The sequence below is a fragment of the Podarcis muralis genome, chromosome 4 (assembly GCF_964188315.1).
Source record: "Podarcis muralis chromosome 4, rPodMur119.hap1.1, whole genome shotgun sequence".
Taxonomy (NCBI): domain Eukaryota; kingdom Metazoa; phylum Chordata; class Lepidosauria; order Squamata; family Lacertidae; genus Podarcis; species Podarcis muralis.
The window spans coordinates 22,569,965-22,594,856 of record NC_135658.1 but is presented as its reverse complement, the minus strand read 5'-3'; the positions used below and the strand labels follow the sequence as shown (position 1 = coordinate 22,594,856).

General features: G+C 44.7%; 1 protein-coding gene across 1 annotated transcript in view; it reads left to right on the top strand.

Annotated features, from left to right (window-relative positions):
• Positions 1–24,892, top strand: part of GUCY1A2 (guanylate cyclase 1 soluble subunit alpha 2) — a 150,831-nt gene that overhangs the window by 79,336 nt on the left and 46,603 nt on the right. The window contains exon 6 of the mRNA XM_028726190.2: positions 18,043–18,186. Coding sequence (XP_028582023.2) covers positions 18,043–18,186 — 144 coding nt within the window. The remainder of the gene's footprint in view (positions 1–18,042; positions 18,187–24,892) is intronic.

Below are 24,892 nucleotides of genomic sequence, written 5' to 3'. Positions count from 1 at the left end.
GAACTGATAGGTTGACAGGACCTGGGACTGAGGAGTGGGAGCTCACCCCGTGGTGGGGATTCGAACTGCCAACCTTCTGATCGGCAAGTCCTAGGCTCTGTGGTTTAACCCACAGCGCCACCCGTGCCCCTCTTACCTCCTTTTAGTTTTGCCTAATATACCCATTTTGCAGTTTTCTCTAATTTGGTGCATTTTTGGTATTTTACTGTTATATGCGTGTTACCCCTCCCCGCTTTGCCCCCTTAATATAAACTTCTTTGTATATATTTGGTTGGATAAGTGGGTGACAAAGTCTGGAGAAGTAGCTGAATTTGACTTAGTGAATTGTTTCAGGAAGTGCAGCTTAGGGTGAACCAAATCAATTTTCCTTCCCATCGCCGCCTAAGTACTAGAAACATGGTAGGGATGCGGGTGGCGCTGTGGTCTAAACTACTGAGCCTCTTGGGCTTGCTGATCAGAAGGTCGGCGGTTCGAATCCCCGCAACAGGGTGAGCTCCCGTTGCTCTGTCCCAGCTCGTGGCAGCTGAAAAAGCCAATGCAATTCTGGGCTGCATCAATAGGAGTATAGCATCTAGATCAAGGGAAGTAATAGTGCCACTGTATTCTGCTCTGGTCAGACCTCACCTGGAGTACTGTGTCCAGTTCTGGGACCACAGTTCAAGAAGGACACTGACAAAGTGGAACGTGTCCAGAGGAGGGCAACCAAAATGGTCAAAGGCCTGGAAACGATGCCTTATGAGGAACGGCTAAGGGAGCTGGGCATGTTTAGCCTGGAGAAGAGGAGGTTAAGGGGTGATATGATAGCCATGTTCAAATATATAAAAGGATGGCATATAGAGGAAGGAGAAAGGTTGTTTTCTGCTGCTCCAGAGAAGCGGACACGGAGCAATGGATCCAAACTACAAGAAAGAAGATTCCACCTAAACATTAGGAAGAACTTCCTGACAGTAAGAGTTGTTTGACAGTGGAATTTGCTGCCAAGGAGTGTGGTGGAGTCTCCTTCTTTGGAGGTCTTTAAGCAGAGGCTTGACAACCATATGTCAGGAGTGCTCTGATGGTGTTTCCTGCTTGGCAGGGGGTTGGACTCGATGGCCCTTGTGGTCTATTCCAACTCTATGATTCTATGATCCAGCCAGCCTAGCAGTTCAAAAGCACGCCAGTTCAAGTAGATAAATAGGTACCACTGTGGCGGGAAGGTAAAGGGTGTTTCCATGCGCTCTGGCACTCATCACGGTCCTCCGTGCACCAGAAGCGGTTTAGTCATGCTGGCCACATGACCCGGAAAACTGTCTGTGGACAAACGCCGGCTCCCTTGGCCTGAACACGAGATGAGCGCCGCAACACCATAGTTGCCTTTGACTGGACTTAACTGTCCAGGGGTCCTTTACCTTTTTTACCTTACTGGAAACATGGGATGGTTCTCTCTTTCTCAAACTGAACCAGGGACACTTTACCCCAGATTGCCTATTTTTATGTCACAGCTATAATGAAATGAATTATGAATGCTGACTATCCATTAGAATCCCCGGAGGTTGGGTCCAATGCTGTACCAAGGGGATTCCATTGGCACAATGGTACTCCTGGTTTTTTCTCTCTCCCCACCCCTTGCCCTCATCTCCTCTTGAGGATCCCCCAACCCTCTGGAGCTAATTTTGAAGTTGAATGGGGGCGGGCTGGAGGGGATAGGAGACGAATAGTAATTTATGTTGCATGCATGGAGCTCCCTTGCACCAATGTAGCTGCAGGGCTCTAAATGGGCCCATGTCAGTAAAGTCACATTTTTTTTTATTTTTTCATAAAACAGGATCATCATCTTGCATAAGTAGCTTAAAATACGTGAAACAACCCTATAAACCACCAGACATATAGTTGCATAGGTACAGCGATCTGAGCATTATGTACAGCTTTTCAAATGTGCTGAAGCAGGGCAGGTTTCATATATTTATTTTATTTATTAATTGAAATATTTATAACCTGGCTTATATCAGATTGATCTCGGGATTGGGGGGGGGGCGGAATCAGAACTCATTTAGAGCAGTTATTGCATCGAAAAAGCAAATCAAACATTGCGTTGAGAAAATGCGTGGCGTTGAAAATAATTATTAAAAGAGATTGGCACAAGTGTGAAACAAAGGTTAAATCAGACATCTTCAGATTCTGGTTTGTAGGCCTTAAAGCCCTTGCTGGCATGGAGGTGGCTCGCCTTTTTGTTTCCTGCTGCTAAATTACACATTAAACGGCATCTAAAAATATACTTCCCTGATGTTATTCTCCTATGTAAGTAATTGGTGTAGTTGCTATAGAGATATTAGATTATCACAAAGGAGATGGCTTACGTGATAGCAAAGGGGAGGAGAGATCATGTATGAGCCATAATCTACGCTCTTCTCTCTCTCTTTTTACAAAAATGCATGTAGGCAAGCATAACATTACGTGTGCAATGCAGTCCTGTACAGGTCTACTCAGGATACAGCCACGTTGAGTGCAGTGGAACTTGCTACGTAAATGATCATAGGATTGCTGCTGAATCCACTGTTGGTAGAAGCAACTTGAAATGGAGAGCTTCAGTTTTCACAGAACATTTTGAATTACTGTGCCCCAGAGTTGAGCAGAAGCTCCTCTTAACTTTTTTCTTCTTCATGTTTTCTGCCAAAGAAAGGATTCCCTTTAGTCATTCCTTCTCAGCATCCCTTACGGAACTGTTTGCTTATTCATTTACAGCTGTGTCCTCAGTGAGGTCATCGCATAGCTAAAGCTGACTGAGAAGAATACTGTCCCATTCACTACATGAAACCTGATTTGATCGTCCATATGGTTAAGCCATGTTGCTGCAAAGATTAAGCCAGGGACGCGGGTGGCGCTGTGGGTTAAACCACAGAGCCTAGGACTTGCCGATCAGAAGGTCGGCGGTTCAAATCCCTGCAACGGAGTGAGCTCCCATTGCTCGGTCCCTGCTTCTGCCAACCTAGCAGTCCGAAAGCATGTCAAAGTGCAAGTAGATAAATAGGTACTGCTCCAGTGGGAAGGTAAACAGTGTTTCTGTGCACTGCTCTGGTTCGCCAGAAGCAGCTTAGTCAGGCTGGCCGCATGACCCAGAAGGTGTACGCTGGCTCCCTCGGCCAATAAAGCGAGATGAGCGCCGCAACCCCAGAGTCAGCCATGACCGGACCTAATGGTCAGGGGTCCCTTTACCTTTTTATAGTTAAGCCAAGAAAAGCAGAGGAAGCAGCAACAATGTTTAGATGGGCAGGAATACAGCAGAAAAGGGCTGGCACAAGTAATGATGCTATTTGAGGGAGAGTTGATGCTGCCCCCCTGTGCAGCAGCTGTGGTCATGCTGAGGCTCTCAAGAGCATTACATACAACCAGGTTTTGCTCTGATGAAGGACCCAGGGGAACATAGGGTCTTCCCAGGGCATGGCAGGGTAGGAGAGTGCTTGCTCTGCTTCCACTTTGCCGCAGTGGTAGAAAATATCCTTTCAACTTTAACAGCAGGAAACTGTCAATCTTGTAAAGTTTAACAGCAATATTTGCTCATTTGCAAAGCGGCAGCAGCACAGGCACTCCCTGGGGCTGCCCCTCTCAATATGCGCCACTCTGAAGAAGGACCCTCCCAGAGTGTGGCTGATCCACTGCCAGAGAGCCCTGTAGGAGTGCCGCTAATGGCTTTGCTGCAGTAGCAAAGTGGCGGCAGCTCTCCTAGTCCTCAATAGTGGCAGGGAAGAAACTGGGTTGGAAGGGGTGGGGGGCAGAAATCATACCTCCTTTTGTGCTGACTGAGGGCTGGTCCACACTTTCACTTGTCTGCGCCTAGAAAGTACAGGTATGAGAGGTTTCCTGCTTGACACCCAAGTGGTTTCTCCCTTTCCACGTTCCTTTCCCAGGGAAAACCCACACTTCAGCTCTAAATCGGAGCAAATGTCGATCTGGAGAAAATTCAAATTGCTATTTGCTCCAATTGAGCTCTAAAGAGCAGCTTTTCCCAAGACAAAGCAGGAAGTTTGGATAAGCCCTCAGACAAATATCTCTATTCTTGGCTAGTTTGAGCATCATCTTCACAACCCGATGGGGTGGGTCAGTACAGAAGCAGACAAAGCCAAGGAGACAATGACCTGAGCTGGATTGTAAAAGATGAATATTTGCACAATCTTAGGTGGGTTATATCCCACCAAAATTACAAATTTTGTACTTGGAAATTGAAAGGCCTGGGTTTCAGCTAGAGCAGGGGTCAGCAAACTATTTCAGCAGGGGGCCGGTCCACTGTCCTTCAGACCTTGTGGGGGGCCAGACTATATTTTGAAGGGGGGAAAATGAATGAATTCCTATTCCCCACAAATAACCCAGAGATGCATTTTAAATAAAAGCACACATTCTGCTCATGTACAAACACCAGGCAGGCCCCACAAATAACCCAGAGATGCATTTTAAATAAAAGCACGCATTCTATTCATGTAAAAACATGCTGACCGTCCATGGACCGGATTTAGAAGGCGATTGGGCCGCATCTGGGGCTTAGTTTGCCTACCCATGAGCTAGAGAGTCCAAACCCCTGCTCAGCAATGACATTCACTGATTGACTTTCCTCAAGCAGTCTTTTCTGAGAATACAGTAATATGATCCCGTGTATACCACTCTAAACCGCTTAGTGAATGGGCACGATATAAATCTGATAACCAAATCTGATTAAATAAATAGGCTTGACAACTTAAGTTGTTTTACTTTATATTCATCAAGGCTTATGTGCTTTCGCGAGCCCTTTGATCGGCAGAAATGCCACCAAAGCAGCCGGCATGTTGCTGCAAAGATTAAAGAAGGGATTCACCTAGAAGCTTTACTAAGAAAAGAGGCAGTTCCGAGTTTTGCAACGCAGTTGGTTCTCTGGCCAAGCAATGTGCATAAAAATGCATATGCTGGTGTAAATAACCTACAAAATATGCTAGGGGAAGATTGCTTTCAAAGGCATGTATATAACAGGAAATTACATACAAAATTGTGTGCTGTATACTAGGAGAATTGGTCACAAAAAAAGGCCAATGAATTTCCAAAAGGACATTTATCATAAACTGATTCAGAAATGTGTAGAACTGAGTTTACTGTTGGAAAATTGAGAATCTGAAGTTGACAGATTCACCTGGGGGAAGGCTTGCAGCCAACTTGGTTTTAAAAGGAGTTTATGTATGATGAACCCTACTGGTGCAGCAATAAAACTGCTAGTATGTTTGCAAAGCTAAGCAGGGGCCGGTGTGGTTTCAGATTGGATGAGGCCCCACATGTTGAGATTCCTGCATTGCAGGGGGTTGGATTAGATGACTCCAGGGTCCCTTCCAATTCTATGATTCTCTGACGATTCTCTCTCTGACTACAGGGTGATCCATATTCCATTTATGACTGACAAAACTGTGGCTTACACAGCCTCATCATATGCACTGAACTAAATCCCTCTGATTTCAGTTGAACCTACTGAGCCTAGCAGCCCAATCTTATGCATGCCTACTCAGAAGCAAGTCCAATCAAATCCAAAGGCGCTTGCTGCTATGCAAGCCCTCGTTCAGAAGAGTTTTAGTGAGCTCCGTACGACTTACTTCTGAGTAGGAAAAAAAATGCTTAAGATAAAATCGTGATTCCTGTGCACTTTTGAAAAATTGCTCCCATGTCTTTTGTTTTTTATATAGTTGAGGTTTTAGACTGCCAGTTGCTGTAATGTCTTGTGTTTGGTTTCTTTTACTCGGAGGGGGGAGGAATGACAAAATGTCATTTAATATCAGGTAGAAAGAGCACATGTCGAGAATTGATTGCTTCTTTCCATTCCCTTGAAAATAGCTGTCTATGGCTCAACACACTGTTCTCGTCAGAATTTCCCTTTATCCTGGGTTCTCGAGGCTTCCTGCCCTGACTGCTAAGCAGAGGTGTTAGAACCAGTACTTTCCTGGGCTTGCCAGTGTGAAAGATCATTAAAAGAGAGAGAGAAAGGGAGGGAGTGTTTAAATGCCTGTAGGGCTCACGAAAGCAATTGCTTCATAATTAGACTCTTGGGGAAGGAACTGGGATTTGCATAGGGGAGGCAGCCCTCAGAAGAGCACACTTTTAAGCAGATGGATGGGTTGCCATTTGGAATCTCTTCCCGTTCGCTTGGGAATGGGTTCCCACCAACCAGTGGACTGTGTGCCGCTCACGTAGGCTGGTTTTCAGAAGCTGGCTCCCTTGTGGATGCAGCATTGCTACGCTGCTGGAAGAAGGAGCCTCAGGTTTGCACGGAGAAAGAAACTGCAGGAAAATGAAGCTCTGCAGAAGATTTAAGGTTTGACTCAGCAGCCAAATCCTGCTGCAACACAGAAGTAAAAGTGATGGAGGTTTCTCTTTGTATGATTGAATATGAGTATTAATCTACTTTCATGGGCCTGAGTATTATTAGAAGCATAAGCTGCGTATGGCAAAGAATATAATTAGAGCTCCCTGAGCATGAGAATATGAAGCATAATTGAGTGTGAATAAAGGAGAATGTACGTAAACGAGTATAAACTTTCAAAGAGTTGAATTGATGCTATTAGCCACTGGTGTGCATGCTATGACGACTCTTGCAAGTAGTGGCCACGATTGGATTTTCTTGGCATGTAGAAAAACCTGTGGATGTGGCTTATACATTTACTGACATACTTATAAAGGCTGCAATTCTGCACCCGTTCTCCTGGAAGTAGGCCCTATAGAACCCAGTAGGGCTAGCTTCTGGGGAGACGTGCTTAGGATTGCGCTGGGATGCAGGAGTAGGAAGCCTAGGCTGCCACTTGCAGTGCCTGTGGTGAAAAGTGTGGAGTGCTTTCTGGTTTCACTGCAGCTGCTCCAGGAAAGCACAGCGGAGGGACTAGAGGATCAGGGCCCCCAAGGGATCCAGGAGGCTTTGGAGACAGTGGATACCAAATCCTCTGGCACTCTGAAACACCCTGGTCTGATGCGTCCTCCTGGCTGTCATCAACTGGAGACCTGCCAGTGGCAGCTGATTTGGGCTGATTTCTGCTGGCTGCCGCCAACTAGAGAACTAACCAGTGATAACTTCTTGCCCACTTGGGCAAAGCTCAGGGCTTCTCCTGCAGTACAGCTCAGAGCTTCCACCCTGGCCTTCAACTTGCAGCACACTCTTAACCCCTTCCCAGCCATCAGCATCACAGGTTTGGGAAGGGGGAGCACTGCACTTTCCCCTGTCTGCAGGATTTGTAATTTGCCTTTTGAGAAGTGCCTCAATGCTGATTGCACAACAAATGGGAATAAAGAACACGGTAAGCAGTGTATCAAATTAAAAAGACACCCCCCCCCCAAAAAAATGACAAAAGATAAAGCAGCGAGTGGAACCACTAAAATGTTCCGAAAGCCCTAAAAGCATTTGCCAAATATGGAAATAGAGCTAATGAACTTTGGCTTCCTATCACAAGACGTTCAAGCTCATGGTCTGTTAAGACACCAGTATCCCTGGTTTGGCTTGTTGGGTCACATGGTGCATAGCTTTGCCTTGCAAATGGGCAAGAGATCATGCACAAATATCTTTGCCAAATCAAGTTGTCAAGTTGTTGTTAAAATCATAGGACTGTCTTGAATGAGATATTTTCAAGGTGCTTCAAATGTGATTCTTTATTTTAAATTTAGCTCTGAGGATCGATGGAGCTTTTGCCTGGCTGTCCTCTTATCTAATCTGTTTTAGGTAATCCCAGACAGACTCTCAATCAGAATTGTATCTTTCTCCTCTTCTCCAGGAATAGCTTTCTTGTATCTAATCAACTCTCAATCTATTCTGAGTTCTTCCTGAAAATTCTTTCTTTTCACCCTTGCTTGTGCAACCATTTTTTTAAAAAATTCTGCCTCTTTATTTCTCCCCCTTTAATCTTCTTCCCTATATTTAATTCATAAAGCATTTTGGGAGAGAAGATAAAAATGGCACATATTAAAAGGAATGTAACAGTTGTCATCCATTTTAAATGAAAGCAGAATACAGAGGAGCACTTAAACGCAAGTCTTAAGCACATTTGCTTGAAGGCAGGTCCCATTTATTTTTGTGGGACTTCCTTCCAATTAAGTATGTTAAAGATTACATCCTTTTAGTGCCAAACTAGGCAGCAATGCAGGAGATGTGTGAAAGTCTCCTGATAGCTTCTTCTTTTTTAAAAGAAAGAACAGCAACTTAGGCTGTGAACAAGCGGAAGACGATCAAGGATAGATGTTGCTACACTGGGAGCTGTTGAGGAATTGCAGGCCGAACAGAGTGCTAGGGCCATTGGTCTGATCCAGCAAGCTCAGGTTCATATTCCCCCTGCTGAGAAGAAGAGTTTGGATTTCATATCCCGCTTTATCACTACCCGAAGGAGTCTCAAAGCGGCTAACATTCTCCTTTCCCTTCCTCCCCCACAACAAATACTCTGTGAGGTGAGTGAGGCTGAGAGGCTTCAGAAAACTGTGACTTGCCCAAGATCACCCAGCAGCTGCATGTGGAGGAGCGGGGAAGCGAACCCGGTTCCCCAGATTACGAGTCGCCTGCTCTTAACCACTACACCACACTGGCTCTCCTGCTGAGTGAATTTTCATAACACATCTTCTGAGAACTCATCTCTAGGGCTGGGCGATATCTGGTTTCCAACATCAGGAGATCATCGACTAAACCTTGCAATATACCGGTATATCACAATACCTGAAATAAAGCTGGAACTACTTATGTAGAGGCGAATAGTAGGGCTGGGTAGGGCTGGGTTTTTAGCTTTGTAATATATACTGATATATCACAATGTCTGAAATAAGGGCGGAGCAGTATACTTGAAGGAGTGTCTCCACCCCCATTGTTCAGCCCAGACACTGAGGTCCAGCTCCGAGGCCCTTCTGGCGGTTCCCTCACTGCAAGAAGTAAGGTTACAGGGAAGCAGGCACAGGGCCTTCTCGGTAGTGGCACCCACCCTGTGGAATGCCCTCCCATCAGATGTCAAGGAAATAAACAACTACCTGACTTTTAGAAGACATATGATGGCAGCCCCTGTTTAGGGAAGTTTTTAATGTTTGATGTTTTATCGCGTTTTTAATATTCGGTTGGGAGCCACCTAGAGTGGCTGCGGAAGCCTAGCCAGATGGGTGGGGTATAAATAAATTGTTGTTGTTGTTGTTGTTATTTATTAGACATTGAATGGCTTCACGGTTTATCCCACATTGTGATTTTTTTCATAGTGTGTACCCCCCCCCCCACACATCATGATTCGCAATATATTGCCAGGTCAAAAACTATGAAACGGTTATCACGATATGAACTGCAAACCGGTTTGGGGCGATATATTAATATATTGCCCAGCCCTATTCATCTCATTTTCAGGACTCACTGGGGTAAGTTAATCTCTGGCTAGTGAGGCCTTTTCTTCACTGTGGTTGGAACAGCGATGGAGCAAGCTGATTGGGCGCCTGGGGCCAGGGGTGGGGTGAGCCGGGGCAGGACACTCCGTGGGGCCTCTGAGGAGTCTGCCTGCCTCCTCCCACTCAGCCGCCCTACAGCTGAGGGGGAGGCAGTGGGTAGACCATTTGGGGCAGCACGGAGCCTGCGGGTGCCCAAGCCACTGTGTCACTCCCAGGAGAGATGCGTGGCTCGGGTGTGCTGCAGGCCCCGCATTGAGTGCTGCTCAGCATTTTGTCACCCCCCTCAGTAGTGACACCCAGGGTGACCCACCCCCACCACACCCCACTTCCTCCGCCCCTGGGTTGGAGGAAGGTGGATGATAAGTACCCCAGGCGGAAAAAAAATAATCGCTGCCCCAACACAAAGCCAGCACAAGTCCTCATGTTCTGATTCGCTTTTGCTTTTCTGTCAGTCCCCTGTACTTTTCTTTTAGACAAAATAGATAAAAGGGATACAACAGGAGGAAGGCAGGGAGGGGTTATTTTACTGGCAGTCTCCAGCAAAGGCTAAAGAAATCTCTGAAATCAAGGCAGAGAGCATCCTGCAGTTTGATTGGCAGGCAAGCAGAGGTACAGCAGCGTCAAACAGCAGTCCTGTCTATAAAACTATCAGGCTGCAAGGTTGTCCTAAGATACAAGATCACAACATGTAGAACTTTTTTTTTTTGAGGTTCATTCTCTCTTCTTTTTCAATAGAAAGTGTGTGTGTATTCTTCTACATTCGTGTGCCAAATGTTACTATTGCTATAGGTCTGGTTCACACATCATGTGAAGACAAACCATTGCTTAGTGTGAGCATGCAGGCTCTGGGGAAAGAATTTTGCTCTTGGTTTACAGCTTGTGTTTAGTCTGGAGGGAACAAAATCACAAGCTCAGGTCCAGACTGCGCGCTAAGCCAAATCATGACTTAGCTCAGTTTGGCACAGCAACTAAACAACCAGGAGGTAGCAAAGAAACCGCAATCGACTCTCATGCTAAGCCAAACCATGGTATGGCTAAGCATAGTTTTGAACCAGTGATGTAAGAGGGATGAAGCCCCCTACTTGGTCTGTTCTGTATGCCATGGAAAGGAATGTGCAGGAGGGAGAAGGAAGATCTGTCAGATTTCATATTAACTTTGTTGTTGCCATCCATCTGTTTCGCCTTAAAATTAATGTGGCAGTTGTCATGGATGCTATGGTAACATCTTGGCTTGACTATTGCTGCAATGTGCTTTGTAGTGACAGTCTAGAAGACTAACATACAGTTGGCCCAGAATTCAGCAGCATGTCTTCTGTCAATCACTAGCTAGCTGCCAGGAACATGTGAAACTGGTCTTTTGTGAGTTTCACTGACTTCCAGATTGTTTTTTGGCTAAATCCAGGATCCTGCTCGTGGCTTTCTTTTTTTTTTAATCAAAAGTTTATTGGCATAAACACATACAGGATACAATAAAAGTAATGGATGTGGTGAATAAAAATAAATGTGAGAATAGAAAAATAAAATACAGACAGAGGAGGGGTAAAAAAATGTATATTACCTGGGTTTGAGATATGGCTTACTAGGGAATGCCTAAGAACAATGGATTGTAGCCAACTAATTCTTACTCTGAGTAGACGCATTGAAATTAATGGCTCTAAATTAGCTGCAGCCATCAGTTCCAATGGGTCTACCATGAGTAGAACTAATATTGGATGCAACGCACGAAAGTGTTGCTTCAAAGGGCTTGTGGGGAAAGGAAAATGGCAACTCTGGGATACTGTATATTGAGTTGCACACCAATTCTGCACATTCAGGCCCTGCCTAGAAAAGCTGGCTAAAAGTTCGGCCCTTTTACAGCTTGCAAATGACATAGCACAGGGGTGGACAATTTCTCTCAGCATTAACTGGAGGGAGGACTATTGAGGTGTGGGATTTGCATTGCTTCTTGAATATTTTTATTTGGGAGAGCAGAGCACTCTCAGTTGCAGCAATAAATACTGATCTATAAATGCAAACTTCATTTCTGTGTGTGTGTGTGTGTGTGTGTGTGTATGTGTGTAGAATTACACATAATATATGGTTTGTATGTAATAATAATAATAATAATAATAATAATAATAATAATAATAATAGTAATAATAATATAATTTTTATTCGTACCCCACCCTTCCCGGCCGGAGCCGGGCTCAGAGTGGCTAACATAATACAATAATACATACATACACACATACATAAGCTGAAATGCAGTGAGTGAATTTATTTTAGCAGATATTCATGAAACTATAGAACTTGTTGATCAGCTCAGCGTGATCTAGAACAAATGCTTTCTCTCCACTCCCACTGCCTGATCCATTTTAATCAAAGGTTATTGAAGTGGAATAAAAAAAGATGTGCACTTGTCAAGAATTTTGCCACAGTAAGTAGGTTTGGCTAATTCATTGAGTTGATTCTGCTAACATCCCCACAAAGACACCAAAGACTCTCATAAGGGTACTTAAGTGATTGTCTTATAAAAGAGAGGAGCTCCCATTATGTTACAAAATGGCCTTTCAGAAGCTGTGTTCGGGAGCGATGGGTTCGTGGGTTCCTCTTCTTCTTCTCCTTTGGTGATCATTTGTAGCCGAGTGAGATTGTCTTCTATGGGTTGTAAGTCAGCACTAGACAACAACTGTAGATAGCAACAACCATCTTGGAAACAAACTGGTTGATGGGTGGGAGGAATCAGTACATGCACTTGTGAATAGCCAATCAACCATAGTTCCAGTTGCAGATAGGTAGCCGTGTTGGTCTGCCATAGTCAAAACAAAAAATTTCCTTCCAGTAGCACCTTAAAGACCAACTAAGTTAGTTCTTGGTATGAGCTTTCGTGTGCATGCACACTTCTTCAGTCATCATGGCTAACACACTTCTTCTGAAGAAGTGTGCATGCACACGAAAGCTCATACCAAGAACTAACTTAGTTGGTCTTTAAGGTGCTACTGGAAGGAATTTTTTTGTTTCAATCAACCATAGGCTGTGTTTGCAACTGAAATAACTGTTAGTGGTGCAGCTCTCATGTTCACTCCATTAAGCACATAAGAAGAGCCCACTGGATCAGGCCAATGGCCCATCTAGTCCAGCATCCTGTTCTCACAGCAGCCTGTGGGGAACCCCCAAGTGGGGACCCAAGCACAAGAGCCCTCTGCCCTCCTGTAGTTTCCATTCAGAAGCAGCACTGTCTTTGCCCATAGAAGCAGAACATAGTCATCATGGCTAACAGCCTCTATTTAGTAGTTTTGCAAATATCCCATTGCCTTCCAAAACATCTGGTGTGAGCCAGAGTAGAGGTTGAATGGTTTTTACCATAGGCATGTCAGGAGGGAAATGGAGGTGGGGGGGGAGGGAAGGGCAGGTGAAAGAGTTTGTCTTTAATGTGGTTTGCAAACCCTGTGGTATGTCATCCTCCCCAGAAGCTACCTACAAGGAGATGTCACATGATGGAACAAATGCATGCAGTAGTAAAGGTAAAGGGACCCCTGACCGTTAGGTCCAGTCGTGGATGACTTTGGGGTTGCGGCGCTCATCTCGCTTTACTGGCCGAGGGAGCCGGCGTACAGCTTCCGGGTCATGTGGCCAGCATGACTAAGCCGCTTCTGGCGAACCAGAGCAGCGCACGGAAATGCCGTTTACCTTACTCGCCAGAGTGGTACCTATTTATCTACTTGCACTTTGACATGCTTTCGAACTGCTAGGTTGGCAGGAGCAGGGATCGAACAACGGGAGCTCACCCCATCGTGGGGTTTCGAACCACCGACCTTCTAATCGGCAAGCCCTAGGCTCTGTGGTTTAGACCAGTGTTCCCCAACCTTGGGCCTCCAGCTGTTTTTGGAGTACAACTCCCATCATCCCTCGCTAGCAAGACCAGTGGTCAAGGATGATGGGAATTGTAGTCCAAAAACAGCTGGAGGCCCAAGGTTGGGGAACACTGGTTTAGACCACAGCGCCACTTGAGCTCTAAGTGTCAGCAAACCTTCTTCAGCACTGTGAACAGCTCCCTGGTACCAAATCAGCTTTGCCTTCCCCACCTTTCTTTAGCTTTCTAGTCCCTATAGCTGTAACTCTTGCATATGTGTACAGCAATTGTCTGGGTGTGCATTGAGCTTAGAAGAGCCCATTAGGCAACTGAATCATATTGAGTGACAGCCGGGAATTATTCAGCTCAACCCAGCCTAGCCTTCCCTACTTTGGACTGCAGACTCACCTGAAGTCCCTTAAGCTTCCTCACTTTCTTTGCTTCCACCATTCCAGGTCCTCTGACAGGCACAGCTGGTATTAAGGGGCAGCCTGGTTAGGCATCACACCACACACTAGGGAGATTGTTTTGGTTGATCCTAATAGTGGGATTGTCCTACTATGGATTTTTGCATTTCCTTCCCTAAGGAGCCAGCTATGCTTTTTGGTTACCTTATTTTGTAAAGCAGCATGTACAATGATGGTGCAATAATTAAAATAATTCAAGATGAACTGGAAAGTTGACAAATGCAAAATGCAGCATTTCTTAAATTTGCAACCTGGAGTCAAACGTCCATGCTGTTCTAGTATCAGCCTCAAATCTTTGTCCTGTAATCGGGAGAAGCTTAGATACTGAATTGTGAAGTGGGCAGTGTGTGTCCACTCTACCCCTCCTCCAATAAAATGCATTTTTTCCTCTTTTACATTGTTGAATTTTATAGCATTGGTGGGATTTAAGCTTGGATTAAGAGAGAGACGTTGCAAGCTTGTTCATTTTGTGTGGGGGGGGGGGGTGTGGAGAGTAGTGACGAGTCCTCAGCTGCAACAGTTATAATCCAAATTGTCTATTAAGCTTTTACAGGGATCCTGCTGTGAGAAGTCGGGCCGAAATAGCAGCATATTCCCTCTGCAGCTGCTCTTTTCAGTGCACCGGGCTTGTCTGATTTTTGCTGCGAAAGGCATGCATCAGACAAGCCGTAAGTGTGACCCCCTGTGATTATATTTTGAGGCTTATTTCAAGCCAGTATTTTAAAGCAAAAGGGGGAGGGAAGCGGAGGAGAGAGTCCAGAGAGCAACAATTGGAAATGCTACCATTTGACACAAGACATCTCTTCCACAAGTGGAAGCATCATAGCTGAGTGGTGGAGCATTTGCTGTTCTTGATGCACAAGGTCCCTGGTTCAGTCCCCAACATTTCCAGGATAGTTGCAAGAGACTCCTGTCTGAAACCCTTGAGAGCGGCTGCCAATCAGTGTGGACAGTATTAAACTAGATAGCCAGTTGGTATGGCTTGTTATAAGGTATTTTCCGATCTTCCACCTCTAATATAACACTAGCTCATGCCTGAGGTTTCTGTTTTTATCTTTCCTTTATGCATCAACATTAAAAAAAAAATGATATACAGTGGTACCTCAGGTTAAGAACTTCATTCGTTCTGGAGGTCCGTTTTTAACCTGAAACTGTTCTTAACCTGAAGCACCACTTTAGCTAATGGGGCTTCCCACTGCCGCCGTGCCACCAGAGCAAGATTTCTGTTCTCATCCTGAAGCAAAGTTCTTAACCCGAGATACTATATCTGGGTTAGCGGAGTCTGTAACCTGAAGCGTCTGTAACCTGAGGTACCACTGTATCCTTCATTCTGAAACAAATTCCCTTATTCATTTTCTTGGGCACCAAATATATCTGTGGTCAACAAGTGATGGTGCTTTAAAATTCATTGGTTCAACTACCCAGTTCTCACTCCATGCTAAGTAAGTTGTGCTGTCAGTGGGACAGAGACTTAGGACTAGGGTTGCCATATGTCCAGGAAAACCTGGACATGTCCTCTTTTGCGGGGCCAACATGCCCACCTAGGCGGATTTTTACATTTTAAAGGAAGTCTGGTTTTGGGGGGGGGATTTTATTTGGAGGGGCTTGGGGGGCGGGCTTGGGCTTGGGCTGCTCTGCACACCATAGCTGCTGCCAGTCTGAGCTGGGAAAACAGTCATGCAGGCTTGGCAGCAGTGGTCCCACATGCCCGCACACCTCTTTCCTTGTCTCGGGCTGGCAGTGGCTCAGGCTGTCCTCTTTTTCCCCTCTTCAAGATATGGCAACCCTGCTTAGGGCATACATAGGCAACTATGTGAATGTCTCATGACAACTCCCAGTTCTAAAGCAACATCCTCTGTTCCTGCCTACAAACATTGACTCCTCGTTGTCTTCCTCTAAAGACTGTTACCTGAGCATTGGCTTCACTGAACTCAGTGGGACAAAACTTGCAGATCAGGCTGTAAAACCCATCAAGCATTTGCTTGACAAAGGTGGTTCTTCTGCCAGCTGTCGCGTATGCTTTGCTTTTCTCTGAGAACAAGCAGGATGATCTTTCAAATGTTATTGTTAGCATTTCACAAAACATTTCCTCTGTTCGTCTGCAGTTTTAAACCTTTCCAGAAAACCTGTCCCTTGTGCATCATGTGCATTTGTGCTGGTGATGGTATTGGGGCGCTTATAAGCAAACCTGCTTTCAGTACTGTTTCTGCCTGCAGAAGTTTTGCAACGGACACCCTGTTTCATTTCCAGTCAGCGTGTGTCTCGTGGATTCCCGCTGGCATCCTGAAATTTTGTGTACATCAAAAGTTCTAGTGATGTTGTTGTTCTGTCCCACTGCTGTGCAAGAGTTCCCTCTCAAGACAGGAATAATATGTTAACAGTGGGAGTGCATTATAGCAAAACTAATAAAGGGGAATGATGTAAGGATGCTCCACTATATCTACCACCAATGCAGTGATATTGTGCCAATGATGCGTTGCTGAATACACCTGCAGAAAAGGCAGCAATCTGGAGAGCCCTGAGTTAGGCACTCATAACTGTAACACTAATGTCCCAACAAATGAAACTGATCTGTAGAAAATGTACCGTATTTTTCGCTCTATAAGACGCACCAGACCACAAGACGCACCTAGTTTTTGGAGGAGGAAAACAAGAAAAAATTAATTCTGAATCTCAGAAGCCAGAACAGCAAGAGGGATCGCTGCACAGTGAAAGCAGCAATCCCTCTTGCTGTTCTGGTTTCTGGGATAGCTGCGCAGCCTGCATTCGCTCCATAAGACACGCACACATTTCCCCCTTACTTTTTAGGAGGGAAAAAGTGAGTCTTATAAAGCAAAAAATACGGCAACTTGAAAAAAGAGACATTGCACATACTTTTGTAAACCAAGGAATCTTTAATAAAAAATAGATTTTAAAAAATATGAAAAGAAATAGCTAGTCTCCATCTACATAGTTCTTTTCCTCCCTGTTCTCTCTAATCGGCAAGATGTTAAAAGGGGGTGTCAGGTGCGGGTCAGCAATAAATCACACAGAGTAAGTGAAGTGAACTTTTTATTAGAAGAAACAAAATCTGCTCAGGAGTGTCATGCCTAATGAGCACAGTAACTCTTCTTGGTAGGCCGTGCCCCTATGAGGCAGTTGAGACTGAAGATCCTTGCTTTCCCACAGCTTCCTCTCCCGGGTCCTTCCCAAGCAATCTGAGACTCTGCCAGGATGAATGTCTTTGCTCCTCCCTCTTCATGCCTCTTCTAGTTCTGGGAGACCAGGGGAGAGGGGAGCTGGTAGCAGCAGGAGGGGGAGACACTGTCGATTCTTCACCAGCCTAACTCATCTTTGTCTCTTGGTTTCCCTCCTCTCCTACTTCCGCTTCTGATTCTGGACTTCTCTCTGCCACAGAGTCTCACTGCTCACTAAACCCTGTTGCCTCTTCAGCTTCCGACACCTCCTCCTGCCTCTTCTCCCTCTCACCAACTTATCATCATCTCACTACCACTCCCCAGGCTTCATCCCTTGGGGGTTCCCCAGTTGGTCCAGCCAGTGAACAACATCAATATGATGTGTGTTCAATCCAGGGTACTCCCCTTCCTTCCTTCCTTCCTTCCTTCCTTTCTTGTCTGCAATCCTTCACTATCAAATATAAGATAATTGGTCCCACTCACCCACCCCAAATATTACTGTGATGTCTCCTGCTTCGTGGATCTCCATATGTTTAGAATTGGTATCAATGAGCCAAACAATAGGATACATTGAAGGCTACCAGAGCATTATTCTTGCCAGATCATTTGCTGTTGCTAGAGGTGAACTCACCAGAGTTCAGTGGGGCAGCTGCTCTATATTCATTCATGGCAACTGCATTTGTGGGTTCTCGTTAACCAGAGACCCTGAATTTTAGTGCTGTGAGAGAGGTAGAGAGAGGTATGTTCAGTCTGTAAGTGTCAGATTGCTTTAGTGTAGAAGATGTACAGATTGTATAGGTATTAATCTACAATTCTTATCCTACAAGAGGACAAACTACAGTGGCACCTTCTCCCCCCCACCTGCACATTTGCAGTAGGCTCCCTGATCCAGAAAAAACCTCCACTTTCTTATGGTTCAGTGTTGTTACAACCCACTTGGTGGCATAAGTTGTCCTCAATTCTAATGATTTTGCGCTCACTAATGATGAACAACTGTGCAATGAGGTGTCAGGATTTGATGGTGGCTGTTTGCAAACTTGGGGGTAATTATATTCCGTTGTCTAATAGCTTATCTTATTGATGTTGTGCTGACATGTTTTTAAGCAACATTCAGTGATTGCAGAGACTTAATGGTACCAGTTCCTGGCTCATTATCATATTTTTTTGCATTTGATTTGTCTGATTGCTGCAGGTGGAAACAATAGGTGATGCCTACTGTGTTGCAGCAGGGCTCCACAGACAGAACCTAAATCACGCAAAGCCCATCGCACTGATGGCCCTGAAGATGATGGAGCTGTCAGAGGAGGTGCTTACACCGGATGGAAGACCTATTAAGGTAAACGTACTTGCTCTGCATCCTGAGCAATTGAAAGGAAAGCAGCTGTAGCACAGGCACAGTTGAACTGCTCTGGGTGCAACTTATAGCCCTTACAGAGCGCAGGTCAGCAAGGTGTCAGGCAAAGCATGATAGCTGACTGGAACCTCCATCCCCAAGAGCAGTATACCAGTAAATACCACTTGCTGGGGAGCAAAGCCACAGGATGTTCTTTTCATGCCTTGCTTCTGGAGTCATCTGGCTGGCTACTGTGGGAAATGAGATTCAGGATTCAATGGTTCCTGGTTTTAGGAACCTGCAAACTTATCTTTTAATAAATAAGAATATTTATTACCCACCCTTTACCATAAGGTGCCAGGGCAAATTATGACAATTTAAAAATACAATACAGTGGTACCTTGGGTTAAGAACTTAATTCGTTCCAGAGGTCTGTTCTTAACCTGAAACTGTTCTTAACCTGAAGCACCACTTTAGTTAATGGGGCCTCCTGCTGCCGCCGTGCCGCCACAGCACGATTTCTGTTCTTATCCTGAAGCAAAGTTCTTAACCTGAAGCACTATTTCTGGGTTAGCAGAGTCTGTAACCTGAAGCGAATGTAACCTGAAGCGTATGTAACCCGAGGTACTACTGTATTAAGAGGAATTAAAACAGATTGCAATCAAGAGAATAGGATGGACCCTACATATTTTTATATAGCTCAGTTGGTAGAGCATGAGACTCTTAATCTCAAGATTGTGGGTTCAAGCCCCACACAGAATCATAGAATTGTTGGAAGGGATCCCAAGGGTGATCTTGACCAGCCCCCTGCAATGCAGGAATGTCAGCTAAAGCATCCACGACAGTTCACTTTATTACTCACTTTATTGAGTGAAAGATCAATTTCCCACCTGCTTTCCATCTGACCAGCTGGTAACAACCCCACATTCCCTCTCATGGCAAACTCAGTGTCCCTGTACTAACAAGAAAGCAGACGAACATGGAGCCAATGGGAAATGAAACTGTACAGTGGTACCTCAGGTTAAGTACTTAATTCATTCTGGAGGTCCATTCTTAACCTGAAACTGTTCTTAGCCTGAAGCACCACTTTAGCTAATGGGGCCTCCTGCTGCTGCCGCGCCACTGGAGCACGATTTCTGTTCTCATCCTGAAACAGAGTTCTTAACCTGAGGTACTATTTCTGGGTTAGCAGAGCCTGTAACCTGAAGCGTCTGTTACCTGAAGCGTATGTAACCCGAGGTACCACTGTATCAGCATTTGCCTGTCTCCCGAACAGCCCAGTGTGGACTGAGCATGCTCAGTGGACGCGAGGTGCCAGAGAATGCTGTGTCATTTGGGAAGGAAAGGCATGAAATGGAAAGGATAAGGAAGCCTACTTGAGTTACTGAAAGGTTATAGTAGACAGCATGGTTGGCCAGAACCCTGAATAGGAGCACTCCTGTTAGGGGGTAAAGATATACCCCAACTTTTCTTAATTTTTTGCATTTGGGGTGTGGAGGTTAAGCAAAAGCACTCCCCTAGATGTTAACGCTCTTCAGGGTTTGGAAAAAAATTCTCATATACACTTTTTTTTTTAAAGAAAAGCTTTGCTCCTAGGTCAATCAAATGTGGCATTCTTCATAGAGAATGGTCCAATGGGAACAACATTGCATCACAATGTGGTGTCATTTCCAGGGGCATTCTTGGTTAAAAAATGAGAGAGGAATATGGCACAAAGTTTCCCCCTTTGAAATCTCCACTGCTCAGCGACTGGCTATCAGGTCAAGCAATTGATCCATTTTCCATTCTCTCTACCTCCTCCCTACCTGAAGTACAAGCCATAAAGATAGCATGAAAAAGAGATAGTATACACTCTTCTTGCTTTGAGCCGAGTCAGTCCAAATGTTGAGCTGCGGCGTCCCTTTGCATCCACTGAGTAGAACATGATTTTCTGATAAATGTATGATGTATTGCTGGTTACATTCGTCCCCCAGGCAGATGCTTCATTCCCAGTTACGTTGGAGCATGACAACACAGAGCTTATCTGCACTGAAATTAGCTTATCCGTTTCTTGGGAAAATAAATACACAATGTGCTTTGTTTGCAATATCTTTCACTAAGCCTGGGGGAAAGTTTCTGGATGCTGAACTGTCTTGGAGATACATTTAAAGCCTTTCATTAGGCATCGTATGTGTCATCTGATGTGGTTCAGGTAGAGTCATGGCTGGACCAGCTACAAGGTCAAGTTCCCCTTGAGAGAACTCAATTGCGTAGGTGTAGCTAGTTTTCTTTTCCCATGGTACTTTGGCGTCCCCAGTTGCTAATTGCTGCAATGTTTTGTGCACCTTTCTTGGGTAATGATAGCACCTAATTTAACAGCAAGCACTTGCTAGCAAGACGTTCCATGAGATATAATAAACTACAGATCATTAAAGTTTGAATTCATTAAGGAGCTTGCAATACAGATTGTAAAATAATTTTCCAGCCCCCCCCCCCTTTTAAATTTCCCCAACACTCAGTAGAACAGACATAATTGCATGATCTTGACACTAATGGAACCATCTTCTCCAGAGATGTAACTCTTCACTGACTCTTGTGGGGATCATGATGGGAGACTGAAAAGCTAAGAACCAACCACTGACAATGCAGTGGTGCGGCTGATGTGCTGGATTTCAGAAAAGGAGATACCATATAGATGAAGTGGTTCCTAGTTTTGCCTCCAGTTCTTCTTCTTTTAACTAGAAACATGGTGCTAAGCTGTTGCTGAATAAGTGCAAGGAATGCAGACAAGAGCTTCTCACATTCTCTGTTCCACTTCCTCTGCTAGAATGATAAATGTCTGGAAACGCTTCAGAGGAGTGCCAGTATCTCACCTTTTCCCTCTGGACTTGAGTTGCACGTGTGTGTGTGTGTGTGTGTGTGTGTGTGTGTGTTTACCACTATCTAGGAATGGGGGAGAAATTCACTATTCAGCTTCACTATTTCCTTCATTTTGTGCTGGTATTATATTTTCAGTATAAACAGGACTCCATTTTCTCACCCACCCACACACCTCTTTTAATTGTTCTCCCCTCCAAGATGAGGAGGGGAGGAAACAGGAAAACCTGGGCATTCTGGGATCTAATCAGAAACCGTTATGGATTCTGTAATCCCAGAACTGTCCCTGGACACTTGAAGGGTATGTAATGCATCTCAGAAAAAAGTGTGAGATAATGATAAAAACTGTAAATGCAGTTCTCTTGCCCTAGCTTTGTAGCTTCCTATTCTAGAAACTGGACAAACAGATGAAATAGTGGGCATAATGAACCTGACCCACTCCCACTGTTGCACGATGACAGGTGCACAGACATCTCCATCTGCAACTGTGTGGTTCTGTGTCCAGCCAGTTCAGTGGCTCCTGATGAACACTGCAATATGGAAAGGGATGCATGCCCAGATTTGCATCTCCATTGTCTGTACAGACACACACATCCACAATCTCCTTTGTTGGTTATCCAGGGACCTGGTTTTTCATAACTGTAAGCTGAAAATGCCTGCCTGTAACATCTAGTAATGGAGTTGTGTTTGTTGGAATAAAAGTAATTCCACTATTATCACATCGTTGGCTGGTTTTGACTGGGGATTGACTGAAAAACCAAGTTAAGAACTCTGAGATTTGTCCCTGTCTAGAAAATTGGTGTTTATTATTTTGGGGAGAAGTCTTCATTAGATTGACCTTGCGCTAAAATACAAGGTAGCTGTGGTTTCTTGAAAGTATTGATTTTAAGCTTCCCTGTACATCCTCAAGCAGCAAATTGGAACACCATTGAGGCTAAGGAAAGCAGTTTTAAATTGATTTCAATAGGAGAGTTCAGGGATGATCAAACTGAACTCAGTGGCTTTTAAAGTGCTTAACTTTGGCACGACCATGCCCTGTATTTCTCCCCAATTTTATTCCCTGTACTTTAGCAGAAGCTAAATGTTAATAGGCAGAGCTAATAGGAATTCTCTAGAATGCTGACCTTCAGAGTGAAGGAGAGAGATATTGTTGCCTATGCCACATTTGGCATTGGAATTAAAGGTAATTTTTGGATGTACATTTAAAAAGCATGCTTAAACTATTGCCCAATTAACTCATGCTCTGGTGAAACAAAAAATAGAAAGGGAGGGAGGTGTTTCTTTAATTCTGCATAGCTCTAGTCTTACAATCTTGCTAGGTGGATAACTTCAATAATCACATGTTATTGACAGGTGGGAACTATACAAATGGGATCAATGGCTGTGGAGATATTAGGTTGAGGAGGATTAAATTTAGACCTCACCCTAAAGGTAAAGGTAAAGGGAACCCTGACAGTTAAGTCCAGTCATGAACGACTCTGGGGTTGCGGCGCTCATCTTGCTTTACAGGCTGAGGGAGCAGGTGTTTGTCCGCTCCGCAGACAGTTGTTCCGGGTCATGTGACCAGCATGACTAAGCCGCTTCTGGTGCAACAGAACACTGACACCAGAGCAGCGCACGGAAAGGCCGTTTACCTTCCCGCTGGAGAGGTACCTATTAATCTACTTCCACTTTTGGCGTGCTTTCAAACTGCTAGGTTGGCAGGAGCTGGGACCGACCAATGGGAGTTCACCCCGTTCCAGGGATTCGAACCGCCGACCTTTTGATCGGCAAGCCCAAGGCTCTGTGGTTCAGACCACAGCGCCACCCGCGTCCCTAGTGGCATCATTTCACTTTTCCCTGCCCAGCAACAGAGGTCTGTCCACCTTTCTTTGGTGGTCTTCTGGCTCTTCATTTAATTTTAAAAGTAGCTGCTGCCTACTTTTAAAAGTAGCTGAAGCACCAAATGTATAGGCACCTGTTTTTAACTCTTCTCTGCTACCTGTAGCAACGGCACAGCAAAACATATCGATATACTGCAGGCACTGTGTTGTTTTTCCTGAACAGCCCCAGGTGCCAAGTTGGGGCTGGGGTGGGGTGGGGCACTATATGAAAACGATTGAACAAGTGGCAAATCTGCCAGCCACTCCTGGAAATTTGTGGAGGAGTCTCTGAAGAATAGGCAAAAGAAAGGAATGTTTCATTAATGGGTTCTGCATAATATAGCATCATTACACAACTTACCTATATGTGACATTCACGGGACTTTCTGCAGCTTGGGGATGTCGTTGTTTTAACTGTCTTTGTAAAGTTTTTTTTTGGTCATTGTCTTAATATTCTTGCTGCGTACAGTGCTATGAAAAATTCAAAAAATGAGGACTTGTTGTGATAGTTATTTTATTAAATACGCTATTTGCGAGTCGCCTCCTCAGTTTGCTGGGAGACACTGAGCATTTGACGTATGAAGCTTATGCTTGAGGTTTCTAGTCATGCTGGCTACGTCAGTGAGATTCTTGACTAAAGAGAGTTTTCCCTTTAAGTCTCAATAATTATTTGCATATTTTTTTTAATGAGTTGGGGTGGCACTAATGGGTCTGAAGAGCGAGGCGAAGAACTAAGCAGGCGCAGAGGAAAAGCAAACGTCAATTTGCATGTGCTGCTAAAATTAACTCTGCAATTATGCAGATTTGTTGTGTGCAGTCTTCCTTGTTGAAAGCTTGCAGGGCATGGAGTGGGTGAAAGAGAACACAGACCTATCCCAAACCTCCTTTAAAATGTGCTTCTTAATGTGGGAGAAGTTCACACTGAATAGTATGTGGACTGGCAATCAGAATGAACAGGGAAATGTATATGAAGATTCTTTATGAATCGTCAGACTATTAGTCCTTCTTCTTCTTTTACTTTTAAAAGTACTTTTACCTTGCACCAAAGAAATCTACCAAATAAATGAAGTTAATATTTAAAACACTGGTCTAAAACTGGAAATAACTGCAGTATAGAATGTGTTGGATCCAAACTTAAGGACTGACTTGCATCCGATTAACTTCAGCAAGTCTCCTCTGAGACTGTCATTAATCCCAGATACCTGTAGACCTGCTGACTTTACAAGGCACAGCATAGAGTTTTCCATTCTGCAATTAGTTTTTCCGTGCTGTAGAAAATGGGTGTTGTATTGGCATAGAGTGATGGTGAATTGCACCATCTTCCTCCAGATACACTGTGGATGTCTGGAGCACTCAGTAAAGGGCTCTTGAAAATGTACGGGGCCCTTATCAAATGGACTGGGGAGAATATGGTCCTACATCCAGTAAGGCTGAAAAAGGCTTTGCTCATCCCAGTCCTGAGAGCTAGTGTGATGCTCAAGCCAAAAAAAGGTTCCCCACCTGTGGATTATAGCATGTTTCGGTATGCACACTCAGGTCTCATAGGACAATGTACAGGTTTGTTGTGCAACAGTAGTGTTCCATATGAATCAAGGAAGTGACCTCAAACATGACCTAAATGGCCTCAGTCCAGTATACCTGAAGGAGCGTCTCCACCTCCATCATTCAGCCTGGGCACTCAGGTCCCGCTCCAAGGGCCTTCTGGCAGTTCCCTCGCTGCGAGAAGCCAAGTTACAGGGAACCAGGCAGAGGGCCTTCTCGGTAGTGGTGCCCGCCCTGTGGAACGCCCTCCCACCAGATGTCAAAGAGAAAAATAACTACCAAACTTTTAGAAGACATCTGAAGGCAGCCCTGTTTAGGGAAGCTTTTAATGTTTAATAGGTTATTGTATTTTAGTGTTTTGTTGGAAGCCGCCCAGAGTGGCTGGGGAAACCCAGCCAGATGGGCGGGGTATAAATAAATTATTATTATTATTATTATTATTATTATTA